This window comes from Rhinatrema bivittatum, chromosome 3, assembly GCF_901001135.1.
Source record: "Rhinatrema bivittatum chromosome 3, aRhiBiv1.1, whole genome shotgun sequence".
Taxonomy (NCBI): Eukaryota; Metazoa; Chordata; class Amphibia; order Gymnophiona; family Rhinatrematidae; genus Rhinatrema; species Rhinatrema bivittatum.
Window position 1 is genome coordinate 432,557,509 of NC_042617.1, and position 22,697 is coordinate 432,580,205.

At 42.3% G+C, this 22,697-nt stretch overlaps 1 protein-coding gene across 3 annotated transcripts in view; it reads right to left on the bottom strand.

Moving 5' to 3' along the window:
* The window catches only part of PXDN (peroxidasin), a 275,495-nt gene that overhangs the window by 225,525 nt on the left and 27,273 nt on the right, over positions 1 to 22,697 (bottom strand). For all 3 annotated transcript variants that reach the window (XM_029595788.1, XM_029595787.1, XM_029595789.1), the window contains exon 2: positions 2,869 to 2,940. In XM_029595788.1, coding sequence (XP_029451648.1) covers positions 2,869 to 2,940 — 72 coding nt within the window. The remainder of the gene's footprint in view (positions 1 to 2,868; positions 2,941 to 22,697) is intronic.

Below are 22,697 nucleotides of genomic sequence, written 5' to 3' on the forward strand. Positions count from 1 at the left end.
ATTTTTTTTTTATTTTTTTATTTTCTTACTTAATGCTCCTCAGAGCAGAATTAGGTTATGCCCACCGCCGGCTGCTGATGCGCAGTTTCCCAGGAGAGCGGCTAATGACCACTGTCCCGGCCGGCCTCCATCCCACCCCCTCCCCACCCAGACCACACCCCCAGGCATACCCCTTTTTTAAGGCCTGGCCCTTATGCGCGTATCACCACTTAACGCGCATAGCCGGGCCCTTTTGAAAATGTTTATGGCTCACACAGGGCCCAGTCACGTATGTAAGTGGTGATTTTTACATGCACCTGGCTTTTTTTTTTTATCTCTTTATTAATTTTTAACAAAAATATTCAAAGTATCCACTTTGAAACAGCAACATGGCATTACATAGAGACAATACAAAGTAAATTTCAAAATACAGGAAACAAATCAAATAATTGCTCCAAATGTAACACCCATTAGACCACTAATATTGAGGGGGTGGGTACAGCAAAATCAAGGAGAAATCCTATGGAAATTCATATATCATATAATTGCATTGTCTAACCATATATTTTACTCAAGACCAGAAACATTAATGCTTAGTTGATGAAAAGCTTTCTTTCCTTCCACAAAGCTTTTTAAATGTTCTGGTTGATAAAAAATGTGTCCTCTTTATATTTCACGATGCATTTGCATGGGAAGCGTAAAAAAAAAGTCGCTCCCAAAGCAAGCACCTCAGATTTTAAATCCAGAAACGCTTTTCTTCTCTGTTGTGTTATTTTAGTAACATCTGGATAAATTCTTACCACGGCTCCCATAAAACTTTTACTGGCCTTGTTGAAATAGGCCCGCATAATATCTCCCATATCCTTTTCATTAAAGAATGAGATTAGGAGCGTAGGTCTCTCTGCGATTTCATAAGCTGATGATTCTAAAAATTCCGTTAAACTTTCTAGAACATTGGGGGTTATTATTTGTCTTTGTTGAATATTGCAAAGAGGGAGAAAAAATACTTTATCCAGAGGAGGAGTTCTTTCAGTGGTAATTTCTAGAACTTCCATGAAGTATCTCTTTACAGTCATTCGAGGTAACTCTCCTACAACTCTGGGAAAATTCAATAACCTTAAATTTAAATGTCTCGCAGCGTTCTCAAGATTTTCTATTTTTCTATTAATAGCCTCAATGTTCTGTACCATGGTTGTCTGAACTGTTTTTACATGCTTAATTTCTTCTTCCATTTTCTGAAACTTTTCTTTTACATCCAATTTAGATTTCCCAAAATTTTCATTGAGCAAACACATCTGAGAGGATAAGACACCAATATTTGTGGAACATTCATTTAAAGACTTTGCCAGGCTTGAAGTTAGAGACCATAGGGCCTCTAAAGTGATTACCTCCGGTTTCTTGATGTTCACCACTTCGCTGGGTATAATGGGGGTAATAAAAGATAGTTCCTCACCTCTTCGGCTGACCAAATTACCCTCCATTTCCAGCCCTAGGCCTCCAGCGGAATTTACTCCGATCCCATCGGGCATCTTGCTCCCCCAACGCAGCCCCCTCTGCTCGATCAAGATGTACATCCACATCGGGACTGCCGATCAGGCAAGGCGCCGAGGTTTCGCGCTCGGCAGGAGGTAATCTCTGGTCCGGGCTGAGAGAATGTAACTTCGAAGCCAGTTCGTGGTCTCTCTCCACGGAGCCAGCAGCCGGAGAACTCAAACCTTCTTCCAATGGTTTGGTGGCACATTGCGGGATGGTTTTTTGCCCTGGGGGTAGCGAGGACGTTGAGAGGTAAGTTCTCTGCTTCCCCTTTCATTTCAGAGCCATCAAGATCAAAAAGAAATTCAATATAGAAGGAAAAAATGCCAGAGGAAATCGCTATGCTGCCAACTGCAACGCCATCTTGACTCCACCCCTTCCGCACCTGGCTTTTAAAATCAGGCCTTCTTCTAGATGTCTTCTTTTTCTTCTATTTTTTTTCCTCTGGCAAGCCCCAGTGCATGCCCACCATCTGCTGGAGAATACTGGCGGGCTGATATTTAGTAGGACTATTTTCGTGATGTCAGCTTTTGCTCAGTCTCCATCTGATGGCAAAGGTGCGGACTTTGCAACTGTGCGAAAGTTCTGAAAATTACCTCCTTTATGCCCTGCTACCCGATTCCCATTGAACATAAGAACATGATATGCCATACTGGCTCAGACCAAGTGTCCATCAAGTCCAGTATCATGTCTCCAACCTCAGCCAATCCAAGTCAAAAGTATCTGGCAAGTATCCAAATATTAAACAGATCCCATGCTACTAATGCCGGCAACAAGCAGTGGCTATTCCCTTCTGATTAATAGCAGTTTATATACTTCTTCTCCAGGAACTTATCCAAACTTTTTTAAACCCTGCTACATGCCTTAACCACATCAATGAATTCCAGAGCTTAATTGTGCATTGAGTGGGTGCATGAAACCTTTAGGACACTGGCTAAACCAAAAAGTTAAATCTCACATTTAAAAAATGTTCAGAAGTTTCCCTATTATGATATAAACACCACAGAGGCCAGGGGCACCTTATAGACTAACAGATTTATTGAGACATAAGCTTCTGAGGTCCTTGAAAGTCTATAAGGTGCCACCAGCTTCTGTGTGTTTAGTATTATAGACTAACAGGACTAGTCCTCTGGAAACCTACTACAATCTGTTTGTATTACTATAATATACTTAAAATGTTTTATATTCATTCAGTTAAGCACAGTTCAAAACTTATAACAAAAGAAAATGATACCAAAAAGGGAAGCAACAAATTCAGATAATTCTTCAATATACACTTTCAACCTGTTGAATTTTGACTCTCTCCATTCTGAAACTTAGTCACCTAACTATAGATAAAAAATAAAATGCACTTACAGTGTGTTAAGGTTTTTAAGACGTCTAAATGCCCCAGGTTGGATTTCTTTAATTCTGTTGAACCGTAAATCCCTGTGGAAACAAGGAGAAAGAAAAACAAGGTCAGTGCATCACTAAGGATAATTTATTACAATTAAAAAATTAAAATATATCATCCTTACAACAAAATCTGAATATGGCCATCAAAATACATGATGGGAACCAGTAAATAGCCTACTTCTCAAAACAGATTTCTCTTAGTTGGACAGGAATGTAAAGTGGAAAAAAAAAGATAATTACTACAGACATCACCCTAAAGCTAGTACCAGAAAAAATAATAGTAATGGTGAAGGAATGTAATTTGCTGAAAATGTATAAACACAGTAGGCTGAACATTGCATACTAGACCACTTCATCACATCTGCATTTACACATGCCACAAGCATTCTATGCATGGTGGTAATGACAAATTTATTCCTTTGCAGATTTAACTGCTAGTGTGAAAAATTGATGGGGGAAAAGTGCACACAAAACCAAACAGAAAATATACCCTAAAGTTCTTTACTATATATAACCTGAAAACACTCTGTACACTTCACTGCTTCCAAGGATAGTACTGTATGAAACTGTAGCTTGATAACGACAGGCTGAATAAATAGTAAGATCACAATTTAAATAAAGGGCAACTATATGAAAAGAAAGGGGTCTTCAATATACAAAATAGATCTTGAAAGCTCTGCCATGGGACACTATCCTAAACTCATCTACACCATACAAAATGTTTTAACATTGTGCTAACAGATGTCTTAAGTTCACAGAAACAAATCTGGCATCATGGTTCATCCATGAGCAGAGCGAGGACTAAAATATCTCCTTACAATTAACTGCTGCTGAGGAATGTGTGTTATTTTAAATAACCCACTCCCTGCAGACTGGTGGAGGCCAGCATCTTTGTTTTGGATTGGTTCCTGTGATTGACCAGTTTGGTCAATGGCTAGGGTCTGGCACAAGAGATGTGTTTTAGGTCTTATGAAATCAACTGTTATGTACTCTACAGTTACACAACAGGGTTGATTGCAACTATAGCGTATATAACAGTGGATCTCGTAGGACATATATATTTAAAGTGCTTTACACAGAAAACTAACAGAAGACCATAATGATGAGCTTGTCCTCATTTACTGGACCTGAAAGCCACACAGAGAAATCAGTTAGGGAAGAAGTAGTTTTTCAATACGTGATACATAATTCAATAAATAAAATTCAATTATCCCATTTATAACAGGAAAACTACACAGAAGCCCTAGTAATTTCTGCAGGCATACTGCATACAATTCCTTGCTTTATTTTGTTGTATCAATCAGCAGAAATATAGGAAGTACCACACTAAGGGCCAGATGTACTAAAGGTTTAATTTTTATTGTGTGTCTATGGGTAAAATGCTTAATACATCACAATCTATGATCTGAAATTGAATGAGCATGCTTGATTTACTGGCATCAAATAGATATAGTTTAGATAACTGCTGGGCTCTCTCTACCCTAGCCCTTCCCACCCCCCCCCCCCCCAACCCCCAAAAAAATAAATAAATTCCAGTCTATATACATAAGCATAATTGTGACAAGAAATAGTTGTCAGGTGTGCAATTTTTTGCACGATTGGACCTGATGGAGTTGCATGCTTCAACTAGAAGAGAATAGAAAACCTTTAACCACCGCATGTTTGTGAATGACAAACAATTGAAGCTTTGCAGCCTGCACTCAAGTTTGCAGGTGCTGTCAGTAAATTGTTATTTTGTGACAAATCGGAAAGAGATGCTAGAGATATTTGAAATAAGTCACTGCTGACCACTGTAATAACTCCCTGAAGAAGCCAAGTCTTCACTGAAACAAGGATCCCATGTTGGGGTGATTTATTTTAATGTGATTAGGGTTAAAATGGAGTAGTAAAGGACTTACAGATTTTTTGATACGGTGGAGTGTTTTTGTATTTTTGTGAAGATTTATAAAATTTAAAGATGGAGCATTATATAAAGTGGTTTTGTTTTGAAACATTTTTCTGAGTTTTTAAATAGATGTGTAACGACTATCAGCATCATGACAAATGAAGTGAAGCTATATTCGTTCACTGTTTTATGAATACAGCTATTATTCACTCAATCTTTTCACTTAATTTTTTTCTGGTTTATAAAACAGTAATAAGTATAAAATTCAGTATATTGTAGAATCTTTTCATAGTCTCCCCCTTATTTGCATGATACACATTTAAACTTCCTTCAAGCTGGACATTAAGACGAAAACTCCCAACAATTTATGCGAAGAAAAATGCTCCCATATCATCACATGCATATATTATAAATGTGTGTTTCTAAGTCCATTGTAACTATTATAAACAGGATCAGCAAATGGCAACCTAATTTTTAAAACTATGAACAACAACTAACTTATTAAAAAAAAAAAAAAAAAAAAGTTCTTTGTCCTGTTGCACACTAACATGATAGGATGACTACTGCCACCTATGGCAGCCTTGCATGGAGAGAATGAGAACAATGTTAGTTCACCTCAATATTCTTTCCATGTGTGCAGTAACCTGGAATGTGAGAGCAAGTAGGTAAATGTATTTTAGTTGCATGGCCCAAAATGGCAAGTCACTTCTTTGTAAATTGACATATGTACATTTTATATGAATTATAAAACATTAAAAAAGAATGACTGTCCAAAATATGCTCAGTTTTATTTAATTTGCAAGTTGATCAGTAACTAGAGGGGAGAGAAAAGAAAGAAGCTGAACACTTAAGGGTCTGTCTTTTCAGCCACTCTTTTTAATATTATATCAGTCCGTTAGTTTTCATATTGGATAAATCTGTTTTGGGGTTTGTTTGTTTTTTTTTTGGGGGGGGGGGGTTGCATCTATGCTGATGACTTCTAGCTGTTTTTTTCCAGTGCAACAACATTTATCATCTACTCTTGTGCAAATTATTAAGTCTGCAGAGCAATTTTTCTAAAAAGGAGGCCATGTGGTTCTCTCACACCTCTTTACAAGCAATAGGAATGACAATAGCTGTTGATAGCACTGATGTTCCATTTGTGAATTCTTTCAGGAATTTAGGCTTTTATTTTGAATCAAATCTTTCTGGTTTATCACATATTCATAAATTAACCCATGTAGGTTTTTTAAAATTCCATTTATTATGCCATTTATGCTATATTTTGCCAATCACTGATTTTAGAAACGTTATCCAAACATTTTTGTGACAATGCTAGATTATAATAATTCCCTGAATACCTAAATCTTATCTGAAAGCAATTCAATTATTACAAAATGCCATAGCTCATTTAATTTTACTTGTGTGGCATGGCGAACATATCACACCATCTTTAGTAAAATTACATGGTTACAGATTCAAAGAATCCATAATATATCGGGCTTGGAGTGTGTCTGTCAGTGATCACGGATGTTCCGCAGCCCGCCGATAGATGGCGCTATAATGTATCAGGCTGCATGTTTCCCAGCCTGCCGATAGATGGCACAGGCAGCTCAAACTGCACAGGTAGGAAGGACAGCGGCCATCGCGGGAGAGGCAGAATATAGCAGAGGAGACCCTGGCATGCGCGAACGGAGCATATCCCGCTCCGTTCGTGGCGAGGAGGAAGGCCCCTGTGTGCCGTAATCGGCGTGCCCGGGCCTTCATCTTCGCCGCGAACAGAGCATGTGCCGCGGGACGCGCTCCGTTCATGGCATGCCGGGGTCTCCGCTGCTATTTTCTGATCACGCCGAAAATGGAAGGCCCCCCCATGTGTCGTGAACGGCACCGGGCCTTCATCTCCGCTGCGGATCCCGCGGCTTGCCGGTGAGAGATAATGTTTGTAGGGGAGGGAAGGGTGAGAGAGAGCAGGAGGGTGTGAGACAGAGCATGGGGCGGGGCGATGCCGGTGAGAGACAATGTGTGTGTGAGAGAGGGGGGTGATAGAGAGCATGGTTGGTGAGAGGTGGGTGGGAAGGGTGTGAGAGAGAGCATGTGAGGTAAGATAGGGTGGGTGGGGGAATGCTTGAGTGTGGGTTTCAGAAACAGGGAGCCTATATGAGGGGAGGGGTGTGTGTGTGAGAGAGAGTGAGTGAGTGAGTGAGTGTGTGTGTGTGTGTGTGTGTGAGAGAGAGAGTGAGAGGGGGTGTGACAGAGAGCATGGTTGGTCAGAGGGGGGTGGGGAGGGTGTGAGAGAGCATAGGGGAGGATGCCGGTGAGAGAGAATGTGTGTGTGTGAGGGGGGGGTGACAGAGAGCATGGTGTGGGGAGGGTGTGAGAGAATATGTATGTGAGAGAGGGGGGTGACAGAGCATGGGAGGTAAGAGAGGGTTGGGGGATGCCAGTGAGAGAGAATGTGTGTGTATGAGAGAGGAGAGTGGGTGTGGGGGAGTGCGAGAGACAGCTTGGTTGGTAAGAGGGGGAGTGCGTGGGATGCTTGACTGTGGGTTTCAGAGAGGGAGCCTATATGAGGGGGATGTGTGTGTGTGCCAGAGAGTGAGGGAGCCTGTATGAGGGTATGTGTATGTGGAAGGGACACTCATAGTGAATTTCTAGGGAAATTCAGCTCAAAACAAGAGCAGATGTGCCAATAAAAAGGCTCGCCGCCCGGGCATAGAATGGGTTCAGTTGCTAGTTACATTTAAAATGTAAGTATTGGCATTCAAGGTTATTTCTGGCAAAGTTCCATCTTATCTGTCTGAGTTACTCACATGGTATGTTCCAGCTATAACTATAGCCAATTGCTTTAAAAGGTACAAATTAATAAGGACATGCTCACGAGCCTCCTCTATTATTGGCCCGAGCCTTTGGAATTCTCTGCCTAAAGATCTGCGGTCAATTACTGATATTTTTTGCAAGCTGCTTAAAGCTTATTTAAAGACGTCTTTGGTAATATTTAATGTATTAACTGATATTTGAGTGGATAAGAAATATTTGAAATGTATTTTACTTATTTTGTTTATTGTTATATACTAATGTAATTTAATGTTTTAAAACTGTTGTGATGTTTGCAATTTGATTATATATGTGCTTGTATAAGCCGCATAGAATGTTTTTCAATCACGCAGTATAAAATTAAAAAAAAATAAAAATTGAATTGAGGGAAATAGAGAGATGGAATGGAAGACCAGAAACAAGGAAATAGACCTGCCTTATAAGGCAAAAGATATATATCAAGTTACTCATTTCTGTGTGGTAGGGTTGAGATATTAGTTTATTCATTCAGAAAAGACAGTGTATAGTGCACCAAGAAACCCAGAACTTGCTTTGAGACTTAAAAATCCAAGCTAATCTTTAATGTTTACATCAGTATAAAAAGAAAACTTGTGAGAACTCATGCCTGAGGTGTACTGATTTGCAGCATGTTTTCATTCAGTAGCTGTAGAAAAATATTTTGGAATAGGGTTAAAATCCCTTTTTGCAGACATTACAGTGTATATGAAACAACATCAAAGAATGAATTTATACAGCAGATAGGCAATATAGAACAAATTATGAAGATCACAGTTTCTCCTCATTTTTATGTTGGTTGTACAGAGCAACAAGCTACTGTGATCACAACGGTAAAAATGGAGGATCACTGAAACTTACTATACCAGCAAATGGGAAAGTATGATGATGACTTAACTGTATTACAAGCTGAAGAGAACATTCAGTTCAGTTCCAAACATCTTGATTAGTCTGAATGGATGTTACAAGTTTCCTGGAAAAGTGCCAGATACTCATTTTTAAAGCTATAATAGGGAAAACAAGCACCACTAAAACACATTTCTGCTTACATTAGTAAAATCTTAGGGACAAAGATTTTTCAGTCAGCTACTGCCTTCATGAATTAAGGATGAGATGTTTTCTTCACAGAGATCATTAACAGCAAGCTACTATAAAGACTTGAGAATACTGCTTGAAAACACTAGTAACATACACTGCTTTGTACAGGTCTCCACACCCTGTACATTTCTCACATTCTACTGTCTAAAAAATGCAAATCAAAATGCATTCAAGTAGGAGTTTGTTTAATTAAATCTACACAACATACTCTACATTTCAATTGAGAAAGAAAACTTCTGGAACATTTCTATAATTAAAGTATAAAAATAATCAGGGACCAACTTGGGTGAATTGTGTATTTAAGACGACAGGTAATACATTTAAATAAATAAATATCTTGATTAAGAAGTCTTCACACGCTTTATCACAGAAAATGGAGAAATTAATTACGTGATAATTTTGTTTTCCTTAGTGTAAACAGATGGCCTCAGGACCAGTGGGTTTATGTTCCCCTGCCAGCAAATAGAGATGGAGAAAGCTGATGTCACAGTATATATATATAACCCTGCAGTGACCCCAACCTGTCAGTATTCTCTTCAAAAGCAACTGTGTACAGACTAGCAAAAAACTTAATTAAGAACAGAACTGTACTCAACAACCATAAACACTGAACACACATAAGATTCTAGATACCCCAAACTAGGGACTGGATGAACACTTACCAATAATCCCTTGGGACCCAGAGCCCCAGAGGAGGACTATTGGCACACTCATGAAGCAACCGAGGGTGGGAAGCCGAGTCCATAAGTCTACACTAAGGAAAACAAAATTATCAGGAAAGTAATTTCTCCATTTCCTAGCATGTAGACAGATGGACTCAGGACCAGTGGGATGTATCAAAGGAATTCCCCAACAGGGTGGAAGGCTGTCTGCGGTACAGTCAACACCACACATGCAAAGGCTGCATCCTCCCAAGCCTGCACATCCAGATGGTAAAACCTGGAAAGAGTATAATGGAGGACCATGTCGCAGCTCAGCAGATATTAATGGGAGACAAACAGACTAACAACCATCCATGACACTGCCTGGGCCCTAGTGGAATGAGCCCTAACCTGAGTAGGCAACGGCTTTCCAGCATCCACATATGCAGCTGTGACTACCTCCTTAATCCAACAAGTTATGGTAGCCTGTGAAGCCGGAGCACCCTGCTTACTGCCGCCATGAAAAAAGACTCAGGAGACCTCCAGATACCGCACAATAAGACGCTTAACATCCAAGGAGCACAAAAGGTGAAACTCCTCCACATCCCTGACCTTATTCAGGGATAGCAAGGAGCTAGACTGATTCAAATGAGATTCCAAGACTACCTTAGGCAAGAAGGATGGAACAGTATGCAGCTGTTACGCCACCGGAGTCACCCGAAGAAACGACTCCTGGCAAGACAAGGCCTGCAACTCAGAAATCCAATGTGCAGAACATATTACCACCAGAAACACAGTCTTCAAAGTCAATAACCATAAAGAAAGTCTACGCAGTGGTCGGAATGTAGGGCCCACCAAAATGTCCAGCAGCAAATTAAAATTCCACAACTAAACCGGTAAACTCAAGGGAGGCATAAGGTGCCTCACTCCCTTCAAAAAAACAGGCCACATCAAGATGAGACAAGGAAACACCATTCAAACAGGCCTCTGAAACAGGCAAGAGCCACAAATTGCACCTTCAAGGAATTAAGGGCCAAGTCTTTATTCAATCCATCCTGCAAAAAATCCAGAATAAGGGATCTTAATTGAATGAGGAAGAACACCCTGTTCCTCACACCAGGCCTCAAAAACTCTCCAAACCTGCACATAAGCCAAGGAAGTGGAGAACTTGTGAGCGTGGAGTAAAGTGGCAATCACCACAGAGGAATAACCACGCTGTAACAAGTGAGTCCTTTCAAGGGCCAAACCTTAAGACAGAATCGAATTGGATCCTTGTGAAGAAGTAGTTCCAGCTGAGCAGATTCATGTGCAGCGGAAGACAAAGGGGGGCCTCCACTAGGAGTGGTCACAAATCTGCTTACCACTGATGCATGGGCCAGTCTGGCACCACCAAGAGTATTTGTTGCGACCGTCGCTGCTCGACGTCTCCACTCCGCCCTCCTCACCTCCTTGGTGACTCCCTCTTGCTCAAGTGGAAGGTTGGCTGCCGCGATGTCTCTCTGCCGTCTTCCTCTGGCATCCCCGGAGCGGCTCGATGCTGCGATCCACCATGATGCTCAAGGGCCTAAGGGCGCACGCGCAGCCCTGACTGATATACCAGCAGTGGCACGAACCTCAGGGGCATCCCCCTGAGATGATGTCATCAGTACCAGATATATAAGGTCTTAGAAACCGCTAACTAATCGAGTTATCAAAAAATGGGATCAGGATACGTTCTAAGCTACTCTGCCTCCTTGGACTTACCAGGGGTACCCACTCCTCGGGGGCCTCGCTCTATTTGTTTTTCAGGTCACAGTCAGGAACTGGTACTCGCTCCTCGAGGGCCCATGTTCCCGGACTGGTTGCTGAATACTTATTCTGCCTGGAAGTCATCGCTGCCTACTACACCAGTGAGTCACCTTCTCTCTCTCAGAGCTTTCCCTGGAACCAGGTACTCGCTCCTCAAGGGCCTAACTTATTCCAACACCTGGACTATTTCTAGAGACTATTGTGTGAGTGTTACCATCAAGGCTCTGTTCCTGAACTCTGCATACCCTGCCTACTCACTATATTCAGTTTCTCTACAGCTCAGTTGTCCAGGATCACTGTTCCAGTACCTGAGGGGCTACAGCCCTGCCGGGCATTTCCAGCTCATTACTGCCACCTCTGGTGGTTCAATATACTGTTTAATAAAAGAACTAGTGTGTGTCTGTCTCCATACTCTGAGCCTGACTGTTGGTCCCTCTTGGGATCTTCCCCCAGGGGCATGATCGTCTGCCACCGGCCCAAGGATCCACCCCACAACTACCTCAAACACCAATAGAAACACCAACAGTACTAGCCCCCTGTGGCCTTTGATCTTGCAAATTATCCATCCCAGCAAAGGCCACGGAGGAAAGGAATAAAACAATCTGTCTTTTGGCCAGAACTGTACGAAGGCCACCTATTCCCAGGGACCATGGATCCCTACTGCAACTGTAGAAGTAAGGAACCTTTTCATTTCGAGAAGCCGCCAGCAGGTCTAGGAACAGAAGGCTCCAGCGATCCATAATCAGCTGAAATGCCTCGGCAGACAACACCCACTCTCCTGGGTTCAGACTCTCCCTGATGAGAAAGTCTGCTCTTATGTTGTCTCTTCCTGCAATGTGAGAGGCAGGGGACATCTACAGATGACCTTCCGCTCATTCCATCAGTTGGTCTATTTCCTGTGACACTTGCTGGCTCTTGGTTGCTCCCTGGCGATTGATATAGGCCACCATAGTTGTGTTGTCCAACATCGCATGAATCGCTTGATTGCACAGCCTGTGGCTGAACTGCAAACATGCCAGCCATACCGCCCAGGCCTCCAGGTGATTTGTGTTCCAGCGGCACTCTTTGGCATTCCAGGGCCCCTGGGCTGATAACTCTAGACAGTGAGCCCCCCAACCGTGGAGACTCACATCTGTTGTGAGTACTAACCAGACTGGAGAGGACAAGGGAACTACCTTTCTCAGATGATCCTCCTGCAACCACCAATGGAAGTTAGAACAGATTTCCATCAGAAAGTGGAGCCAGACCGCATAATCCAGAGATTGTGGGTTCCAACGAGATAGCAGAGAGCACTGAAGAGGACATACATGTGCCCTTACCTACAGTACCACTTCCAGGGTAGCTGCCATCAAGCAGAGTACCTGTAGGTAGGACCACACCGTCGGGTGTATGGTGTTCATCAACTGACACACTTGAGTCATCATTATCTGGATCCAAACTTCCAGTAGGAAACCTCTGCCCTATCCAGTGTCGAACTGGACCCCCAGATACACCGACAACTGGGATGATTGAAGACTGCTCTTGTTCAGGTTTACCACTCAACCGAGCTCCTGCAAAAAGGAGATCACCCTGTGTGTCACCAGGCAGCTTTCTTCCTGAGACTTTGCTCAAATCAGCCAGTCATCCTAATATGCATGCACCAGGATTCCTTCTTTTCGCAAGGCCGACACTACCACCACCACCACAATCTTGGAAAATGTTCTGGGAACGGTGGCTAGACGAAAAGGCAGTGCCCGAAAATGATAATGGCGCCTCAATACTGCAAAGTGTAGAAAGCGTTGGTGTTGAAATCGGATAGGAATATGAAGGTAAGCCTCTGACAGATCCAAGGAGGTCAGAAATTCCCCCAAATGCACCGCCATTATTACAGAGCATAAGATTTCCGTTCAAAAAATGAGTCACCTTCAAGTGACGGTTGACCCTCTTGAGATTCAAGATGGAACAAAAGGAGCCCTCTTTCTTGGGCACAACAAAATAAATGGAATATTGCCCCATACTTTGAGTTGTGGGCACCGGAACCACAGCCCTCAGTCTGAGGAGCCTCTGAAGCATAAACTCCACTGCCTGCTTCTTCTGTGGGAAGTAGCAAGGGAAAGCAGAGTTGCTTACCTGTAACAGGTGTTCTCCCAGGACAGCAGGATGTAGTCCTCACATATGGGTGAGTATGCCATGATCCCTGTGTCCACAGGGGTCTCCCTTCAGTCTCGTTTGTAGCAAAAAACGCAAGCGAAAAAATAAGATAATAAACATAAGTGGACCCAACTCCGCGGGGTGGCGGGTGGGGCTCCTGAGGACTACCATCCTGCTTATCCTGGGAGAACACCATGAACACATCCCAAGGAATACTGCGAAATTCCAGTGCATACCCTTTGCGTATCAGCTCCAGGACCCACTGGTCTGATGTGATGTCGACCCACCACTGATAAAAGAGAGAGAGAGACGCCCCTCTATTTCCTGCTCCTGAAGGTGGGTCAGCAAACCTTCAATAGGAAGCTCGGGAATCCCACTCCTATCTTGGCCTGCCGGGGACGAAGGCCTGAGACCTACCGAAAGGCCAAGTCCGCTGAAAGGTCATCCCTCTCTAGGGACGTAAATGTCTGAAACCCTGGAAATGAGCCCTCATATCAAAGGGACGCTGTAATTGTTTCTTATCCTCCGGCAACTGAGGCACCGGAGACTCGCCACATTAACTGGCCAACTCGATCCCAAACAAGAGTGAGCCTTTAAAAGGGCATCTTGGTAAGACTGGCTTTGGAAACTGTGTCAGCAGACCAATTTCGCAACCTGAGTTGACGCCTGGCCACTGTCACTGAAGCCACTTCTCTGGCCAAGGTCCAGAACAAATCATGGCCTGCATCTGCTAAAAAGGAAGCAGCAGGCTCCATAACTACTCTGGAATACCCTACAGACTCATCAACCTCCTGACAAAGGAGCAGACAAGATCTCGCCACTAGGGTACAACAGGAGACACTGAAAATTCATCGCCACTGCCTCAAAGGCTTGCTTAACAATTGCCTCAATCCTTCTATCATGTACATTCTTCAAGGTCGCTCCTCCCTCTACAGGGATAGTCGTTGACTCTTTGGCACTTTCTTTTCCAATAAGACATTTATTTCTTGCTTTGAATGGAGGATCTGATCAGGAAGTAGTTGATTGGCTAAACAATAATAATCCTGAAGACTATAAGTAAAATTCAGGAAATAACCATCTTTTACAACCCAAGAGTTGAAAAGATGGATATTTGGTGAATATTACAACAGACTCTTAACACCTAAGAGTCTGTAGTAATATTCACCAAATACTTGCTCCTTACTGGAATAGTGTGAGTACACTTGTCAAAAAGATTGCTGCCCTTTTTGCAGCTGCTTTCACCCTCCTCTCAATCTATAGAAGCCTGAAACAAAGGTTATTGGTAAGTAAGCTGTTGATAGTTTCCTGGTTTGTAAGACTGATATGGTTGGAAATATTTCTTTGAATAGTAACTAAATTGTTTATTGAACACTGTATATCTCTTCTAACTGAAGGGATTGAACACAGAAGTTGTTAAAGATTGCAATGCAGTACAATGATCTTTCATTGTGTTAACAGCTTCCTGAACTTTTGTTCCAAATAGGTTGCCACCAAGACATGCCACATCAGCTATTCTTTCCTATAGATCCTCTCTCAAATTTGAAGCTTTCAGCCAGGCAAGGCGTCCCATTGCTATGGCTGTAGCAGATGGATCTTGAAACTGTGTCAAAAATGCCATAAGCTGACCTAGTAAGGTGTCTAAGTAGCTTCTTCCATGTCACTTAAATGCCAGTTCAAAATGTTGATGTCATGCAAAAGATGAGAATTTTTTTCTCATCCAGCAGATGATCTTTATGAGGTGGCACTGTGGAGTAAGCTTTTGATTTTCTGGCTTTTTTGAAAGTGGACTCCACCATCATGAATCGTGTGAAGCTGAGGCTTTTGAAAACTTGGACTATTGTGTACTTTATACTTAGCATCTACTATTTTTGACATAGATGAAACTATAAACTGTGTTGTCCATACCTTCTTCTGCACTCTCTCTAAAGACTTACAAACTGGTACTGCTTTCAAAGTAGGTTTAGGCTGAATGCCCTTGAGAATGCCTGGTAGATCATCACTTGCAGATTGTGACTCCTGCAATTGGAATGGAACTTTTTCAGGACATCTTTTCAATGAACTGATGATATGACATCTTGGTCAGATGAAGAAGGGTTATCCGTATTAGGAGAATCGTCATGAGGTATATCGAGATCTGATTCTTCTGAGCCTTGCTCTGAATGCGATCTTTCTAGTTGTTCCGGCGAGTCCTCTGTGGATTGTATAGGGTTTTCCATCAGAATATCTCATTGAGGTGGGGTTTTTTTAGTATCATCTTGGGCGTTTTGTGTAGGAGTCATATCACTTTTTAACTGTTCGCAACCACCAACCATATGCACCTCATGAGATCTTCAGGGAATGGTGGATTTTCCTTACTAGCAGGCGAGTGCCCTGACTGATGCTGAAAAAGAACCCTGGTTGAAATCAATAGTGGAGGTCTTCTAGAAGGTGAGGGTGACTAGTATATTCTACACTTCCTTTCAGAAGAACAAGATTGCATGGAGTCGTCCAAGAATACCTGAACCGCTTCACTTGATGAAGAGGATCAATAAGGAACATTACCCTTATAGTGATGTTTTGAATGGCTCTTTATGGATTTTTATGTTCCTGAGATCTGGAAGCTTCCTAATTCTCTTAGTCTGAAAGCTGAATTATCTCTTGAAGTTAAGAGGTCCTCCACTTGTGACTGGGAGATTCTCTGCTCTACTGTATCTAATATGAGTTCAGTTTCATAATTGTTCAATTCTTTTTGAAGGTGCCATTGGTAAATACCTGGATGGCTGTGAATAATAACTACCAGGTGAGTGCTCCTCTGAATCCGAACATTGAAGTACTGGGTCTAGATGAAATAATTCTATGACATGATCTCTAATTAGAGATTGTGCCCTACTTCCCAGTGCAGACTCTTGGTCAGGCACCAAACTTTGATATTTAGAATTCTGTGCTGTTAGTGCTATAGTCTTCAGTGCTGACTACAGTGTCAGCGTCATCTTCGGCATCAACGAATGCTTCAGCACCGATGATGCCTGCATCACTAGCTTCAGTGCCTAATAGGGATGTGCATCGGGTGCCCGATCTTTTGCGCTCCGGAGTCTCAATGTGTGGATGAGACGATGGTGCAAGGAAGAGAGATTCAGTTTTGTAAGGAACTGGGGAATCTTTTGGGGAAGGGGGAGCCTTTTCCAAAGGGATGGGCCACACCTTAACCAGGGTGGAACCAGACTGCTGGCACTAACCTTTAAAAAGGAGATTGTTCTAGTTTAAAAGCTGCTCTTAAGGGGAAAGCAGACAGTCACTCAGCAGCGCATGGTTCAAAGGGAGGTATCTTCAAAGGATACTAATGATGCATTAGAATTAGGGCATCCCAACAGTGAGGTTCCAATAATAAGAAAGGTTGTCCAAGTGCCTGTAATTAAAATCTCACCTGAGCTAAAAAATTCCAATTTATCCCTATCAATTAAAAAACAGAATGAAAATACAAACGAAAACACACTTTGAAATGTTTGTATGCTAATGCCAGAAGGCTAAAAAGTAAGATGGGAGAATTAGAATGTATAGCAGTGAATGATGACAGACTTAATTGGCATCTTATCTAATGTTTGGGTACTTGCCAGGTACTTATAGCTTGGATTGGCCACTATTGGAAACAGGATGCTGGGCGTGATGGATCCTTGGTCTGACCCAGTATAGCATGCTCTTATGTTCTGTACCGATGTATGTGTTATTTCTTTTGGCACCAACATATGCTTTGACGTACATACCAGTACACTTGTTTCAATAAAATGTGGTCTCTGCACTAATGATCTTGACCTCAGCACTGTCGTCAAATCTTTCGATTTTTTTGAAGCAGATATCAACATTTTTCTGATTTTTAAGTCTTTTACTTTGCATGTTGTCTCCCGTTTTTGACTTTGATAATGTGGCATTAGGTTCTGACCTATGCTGTTTGCGAGGCATACTCATTTTCCCCAAGGGTAAATATTGCCTTTTTTGTGAGACATACCATTCTTGTTAAGCTCCAGTGATAGCCTGTAATACCAGTAATTTAGGGCTATTGGGTGATACACGTCCACAGGGACCACAATTAGTTGGGTCATGTTCAGGTCCCAGGCAGTGGATGCAAAGCTTGTGCAAATCCTGTGCTCCCATTTTCCTGCTACAAATTTGACAATTTAAAAGGTGCCTAACCTTTAGAGGAGGATTCCATAATAATGAAATAACCACTTGTTAACTATAAAATGTCACAGTGAACTCTTAAGGAAGTCTAAGAAATGCATCCGAATCTGCCAGCAGAAAACAGACAGGAGTAGAGAAGATCGTTATCTCAGCGCAGGAACTGTCATGCATATACTCAAAAAAAAAACAAAAACATTTCTAGAAATATCAGTTGGGAAGTTCAAGATTGGGCCATCTTGGCATTATCGGTATGCTCATCTATGGAAAACAAGGCTATCGGTGGGAGAGTTACACATGCAGCCTGTCACTGGCTGCAGCCCAGCTTCAGGATTGGGCCACCCCAGGACTTTTCATCAGTTCTCCAGCAGCATTGCTCTTCAGAAGCCCAAGTCAGTTTTACTTAAAAAAATAAAATTATACCCCCCTCCCATTTTTATTTTATTTATTTATTTTAACTCTAGGGGTTATACTACCGCTGCTGTATAGCTGACACCCACAGCTCCCACAGTGTCTCACTTCCACCCCCAATTGGGACCACAGGCTACTCACTATCTCTAGGCTGCCAAGGATCCTATTTCATCACCCATGTCGGCCCTGCAACCCCATGGGCTTCTCCTCAATCTGGGCCTTATCATTGCTTGCTTGTTAGGGTTTTTTTTTTTTGTTTTTTTTTTGCAACTTTATTCCAGCAAGACAGCAGGGGAGGAAGAGAGAAAAAAAAGGGATCAAGTAGAAGTAATAAAGAGGCAAGAGAGAGGAAGTTAAGGACTCGAGCCGAAACTTCTCCCCCCACCCCAAAGGCTAAGAAGCCCAATGGTATATATGTCAGGAACGCTTCCTGGGATCCTGTCCACAGAGGGGAATCCACAGATCCCTGGGAATTTTCCTGGGGTGCCTTCTACACGATTCTCTATTGAACTAGAAGCAGATGTTTCTCGAATAGGCAGAGGCTGCACTTTGGTTCTGAGAGCCTCAAAAAGGTATTAAGGAAAAAGTCTTGCCCATTTTTTTTTTTTAGTAAGTTCTCTAAAAACTGCTGGAGACAGAGCCTGCTGGCAACTGTGTAAGTCCACACCCCCTTTATTCCCAGCAAAAAGAGCACAAGGGGAAAAAAAGGTGCAGTCTCTGGCAGCTGCGCGAGATATCCCATTGGTCCAGACTGGTCTAGCATGAAGAAAAAAGACATTTGCCTCCTATTTTCTTTCCTTGCTGACATATAGCTAATATAAATGTAAAAACCCATCTAATGCATCATCTCGGTCTTCTATATTCTTCATTGAACACAGGCTATGAACTTTCTATAAGATGTCTTTTTTTAAACCTAAATCATTATGCTAAACATTAAATAGGACTATATCTTTCAGCTCTGTACACTTTTAAAAATAAATAGCTATGAGAAGCAAAGTGTTAACAGTATGAAAAAGAAAACAATTTGATAGCTGTATGTAAACTCGCATATTAGTCTGCAGAAAGATTTTACCCATAACTGCTTCAAAAACAGAAGAATTAGATTTTTTGTCTAATTTGTAAATGCTGATATAGGAGTTAGCTTTGTATTGCCTTCCTGAGGCAAATAATGTTTCATCTGATGAAAGTAACCAGCTGAAATTCAACATTTTTTGCCTTCCTCTGCATCACAACAATTGCCTAAGACTATAAAAAATGTGCTCTCTCAATCAAATTATGTGACCAAACATAGTAACATGAAAGGACATACAGCAGTTTGGAGTGGTAAATGTTTGCCTGGAGAAATTAGAACCAGTCTATCACTTTTCTTAAGTTTACAGCCATGAGGTTTTTCTTCAGTACAACCACTGATCTCATGTTTTATTGCATGACAAAGCTGCAGGACTTCACTTTGTGGTATATTACATGCCAGAGTTGATTGATCAATGGTGGATCATCTGGCACTCAGATAAAAGGACTTCTGTCTAAAACAGAAATAACCATACTAATAAAGTGTTAATACATTATAAAAGCATTAGGATTTACGAAGCAAAACATATTTCCATTTAAATCAATGTGTGTTGCTCATGATTTCTGGAGTATTTCACTAGTACTACTGCCAAGCAGGCAAGGATAGTTAAATCCTTAGCTTAAATTTGTGCTACGCAGATCACTCAGCATAATAAAGGGCTGTAGAGAAGCACATGATAGGAAAGGTCTTTCAGCGAATTTAGGAGTAGCACTCAAGCAGTCTCACAGCAAATTGCCTTCAGCTTTCAATTATAACACGATATTCTGTGCTTCTGTCTAAGAAGGAGCAAAAAAAAAAAGGAAGAACAACGAATACAGAAAATTAAAGCAAAATTGCAACACAGTAGACTAAATACTAGCTGCAATGAAATGTAGACCTGCAAGAATATAGAACTGTTAGAACATTATTCAACTGTTAGGTCACATTCCCCCCTGGACTCTATAATTCCCTAATATCCTTCAAAGCTTTTTACAACTGATCTGGAAAAGTCTCATTGGAAGAAGAGAAGGAGAAACAGCTGTTAGATGGAAGCACCTATATACTTTCACTAGATTAGAAGTAGGCAAACTATGGCCCATTGGCCATATCTAGCTGAGCTGACTAGTGCAAGTTACTTCCCATTGGAAATGATTACAGTGGAGGAGGAGGGTGCAAGAAGGAAAATGAAACTGTCAGCTGTTTGAAGATGGAGAATTTATTTAGAACATTACAACCTAAAGGCTGAAAAATGTAGCTGCTCTTAGCAGCCAAAGCCCTTTGGCAACTATGGTATATGGCAACTACGTTTTTCATCCTGATGCACACTTCCAAAATCCACACATCATTCTGCAGGCAAAGAAGCACCTCACTCATGAATTCCTCAAGGTGCTGAACAGAAGTGGTATGTATGGCAGTTCTCCTGTGACCGGTTTAGCAAAAATTCCATGGCAACAATAATAATCAATTTGCCAACAAATGTTCAACTGTAGTAGCCAAGTGGCCAAACCTTATAGCAGAGTTTTCCAAAGTGTGTGTCGCAACACTTTAGTGTGTCGCCTGCAGTGTGCCGCGCAAGCCAGGTGCACGTGATGGGGCGGAGCAAGTCGTATACCGAGAAGAGGTCAGGGGGAGCCAATGCGGCCGCCGGTGGACCTCATCCCACTGGCGGCTGAATAGTGAAGTATCGCTGTGCTGTGCCGGAGACACACAGCAGGAAGATGCAGGAAGATCGGCAGGGCCGTGGTGGAGCTCACGTCATCACAGCCCGAAGAAAAAGGTCACGTCTAAACTTGCAGGTGCTCCTCCTCCTTCCTGCCCACGCGGCCCTGGAAGGAAAATGTTGCTAGAGCCACGCGGGCAGGAAGGAGGAGGAGCATCAGCCACGTGCAGAAGAGGAGCAGCGTTGTTGCAGCGGGCTGAGAAGAGGAGGAGGCCCGGTAGCAGGACCGCCACCGCGGATCGGACAGAGAAGATCAGGGCTGCTGCAGAGCCCATCCTGCAGCGACCTGTGAAGAGGAGGCCCAGAGGTAAGAGAGAGGCTGAGGGCCCATAGAGTGTGTGTATGAGATGAGTTGAGAGACTGTGTGTCTGTGTGTGAGAGTGAGTTGAGAGACTGTGTGTGGGAGTGAGGACCTGAATGTTTGCAGAGACAGCATGTGAGAGCCTGTGTGTGTGAGAGAGAGACAGCATGTGACAGTGAGAGCCTGTGTGTATGAATGATTGTATGAGAGAGAGCATGTGACAGTGAGAGCCTGTGCTCGAGCAAGACAGCATGTGGGAGTGGGAGAGAGCCTGGGTGTGTGAGAGAGAGACAGCATGTGATAGTGAGAGCCTGTGTGTATGAATGATTGTATGAAAGAGAGCATGTGAGTGAGAGCCTGTGTGAGTGTGTGAGAGAGAGAGAAAGCATGTGAGAATTAGAACCTGACTGTGTGTTTGAGGGAAGAAGATAGATGGAGAGAAAAGAAATAGAAAAAAAGACAATATGAAAGGAATTGGCAAAAAAAATAAGAAAAGTAAGGTGGAACAAAAAGCCTGTGACCAACCGATTAGAAAACTAAGATCAGACAGCAAAGGTAAAAAAAAATAAATTACTTTTTTACTGATTGGCACATGTAATCTTTGGTAATGTGCAAGAGTAGCACTTTCTCTATGCGGATCTCACAATGTATGAGATCAACATGGAGGAAGTGGAAACCCATGTGGCCTGCACAGAGGAGGCAGCAGTATGGGCTTCAGTGCCAGTAGCAGCAATCAGCACCTCCCCAATAGCCATGTGGCAGCAGTGACAGTGGCAGCAGAGGAATGAGAAAGGCTCAGAGGTTGCTGGCAAAAGAAAGAGAGGGGATCTGCCTTTTGTGTGTGCATGTGTATGAATGGGAGTCTGCCTGGGGGTGTATGTGTGTGAATACATGGGTGCCTGCCTGAGGGTGTGTCTGTATATGAGAATGAATGGGTGTCTTCCTGGGGTTTGTATGTGTGAGAATAGGTGCCTGCCTGTGTGTGGTGTATGTGTGTGTGAGAATGAATTGGTGCCTGCCTGGGGGTCTGTGTGTGTGAGAATGAATATGTGCATGCCTGGGAGATGGTGAGGGAGTGGTGTGAAAATGAATGGGAGCTTGCCTGGGTGTGTGTGTTTGTATGTGAGGGAGCCAGAGAGAGTGAGAGCAATGAGTGTATATGAGAAAATCCAGGGGGATTAAGAGTTTGTGTGGGGGATGTGTGTGGAGGGGGAGACTGTCTTAGAGCCTGAGAGTGTGTCGGTGTCTGTGAGAGCGAGAGGTTATAGTGGGTATAAGAGCATGAATGTGTATGTATGTGACAGTGTATGTGTGAGAGAGAATGGACATGTATGTGTGTGTGTGTGTGTGTGAGAGGATAACCTCCTAATCCTTGACAATATCAGGGTGACTGGAAATCAAAAGCTCCCACATATGGACAGCAGGGGCTTTTTAAAATCCTTATTAGTTTTAATTAATGGGTGTTATTTGATATATGTGCTGTTTTTAAATATTTTATTGGTGTTTGTAAAAAATGTATATGATTTTGATTAATATAAATTCCATTTATCAGTAGTTTTAAAATATTCTTTTATTAGTATAGTTTTACTAAAATAACTGATGCTTTATGTTTCTTGATTTTATTTGTTTTATGAGGAATGGTGGTTCTGTTTTTCCATTGTTAATACACAGAGTCTGGCTTCTTGGGGTTTCCATTTCAGTTTTTGTCTAATTTGTGCTCTTTTATTTTGTATTCTGTATTTGGTGAGCGTCTGTCTCTGCTCTGTGTGTGTGACATGATGAGAGATTCTGCTAGCATAGGGATCTAT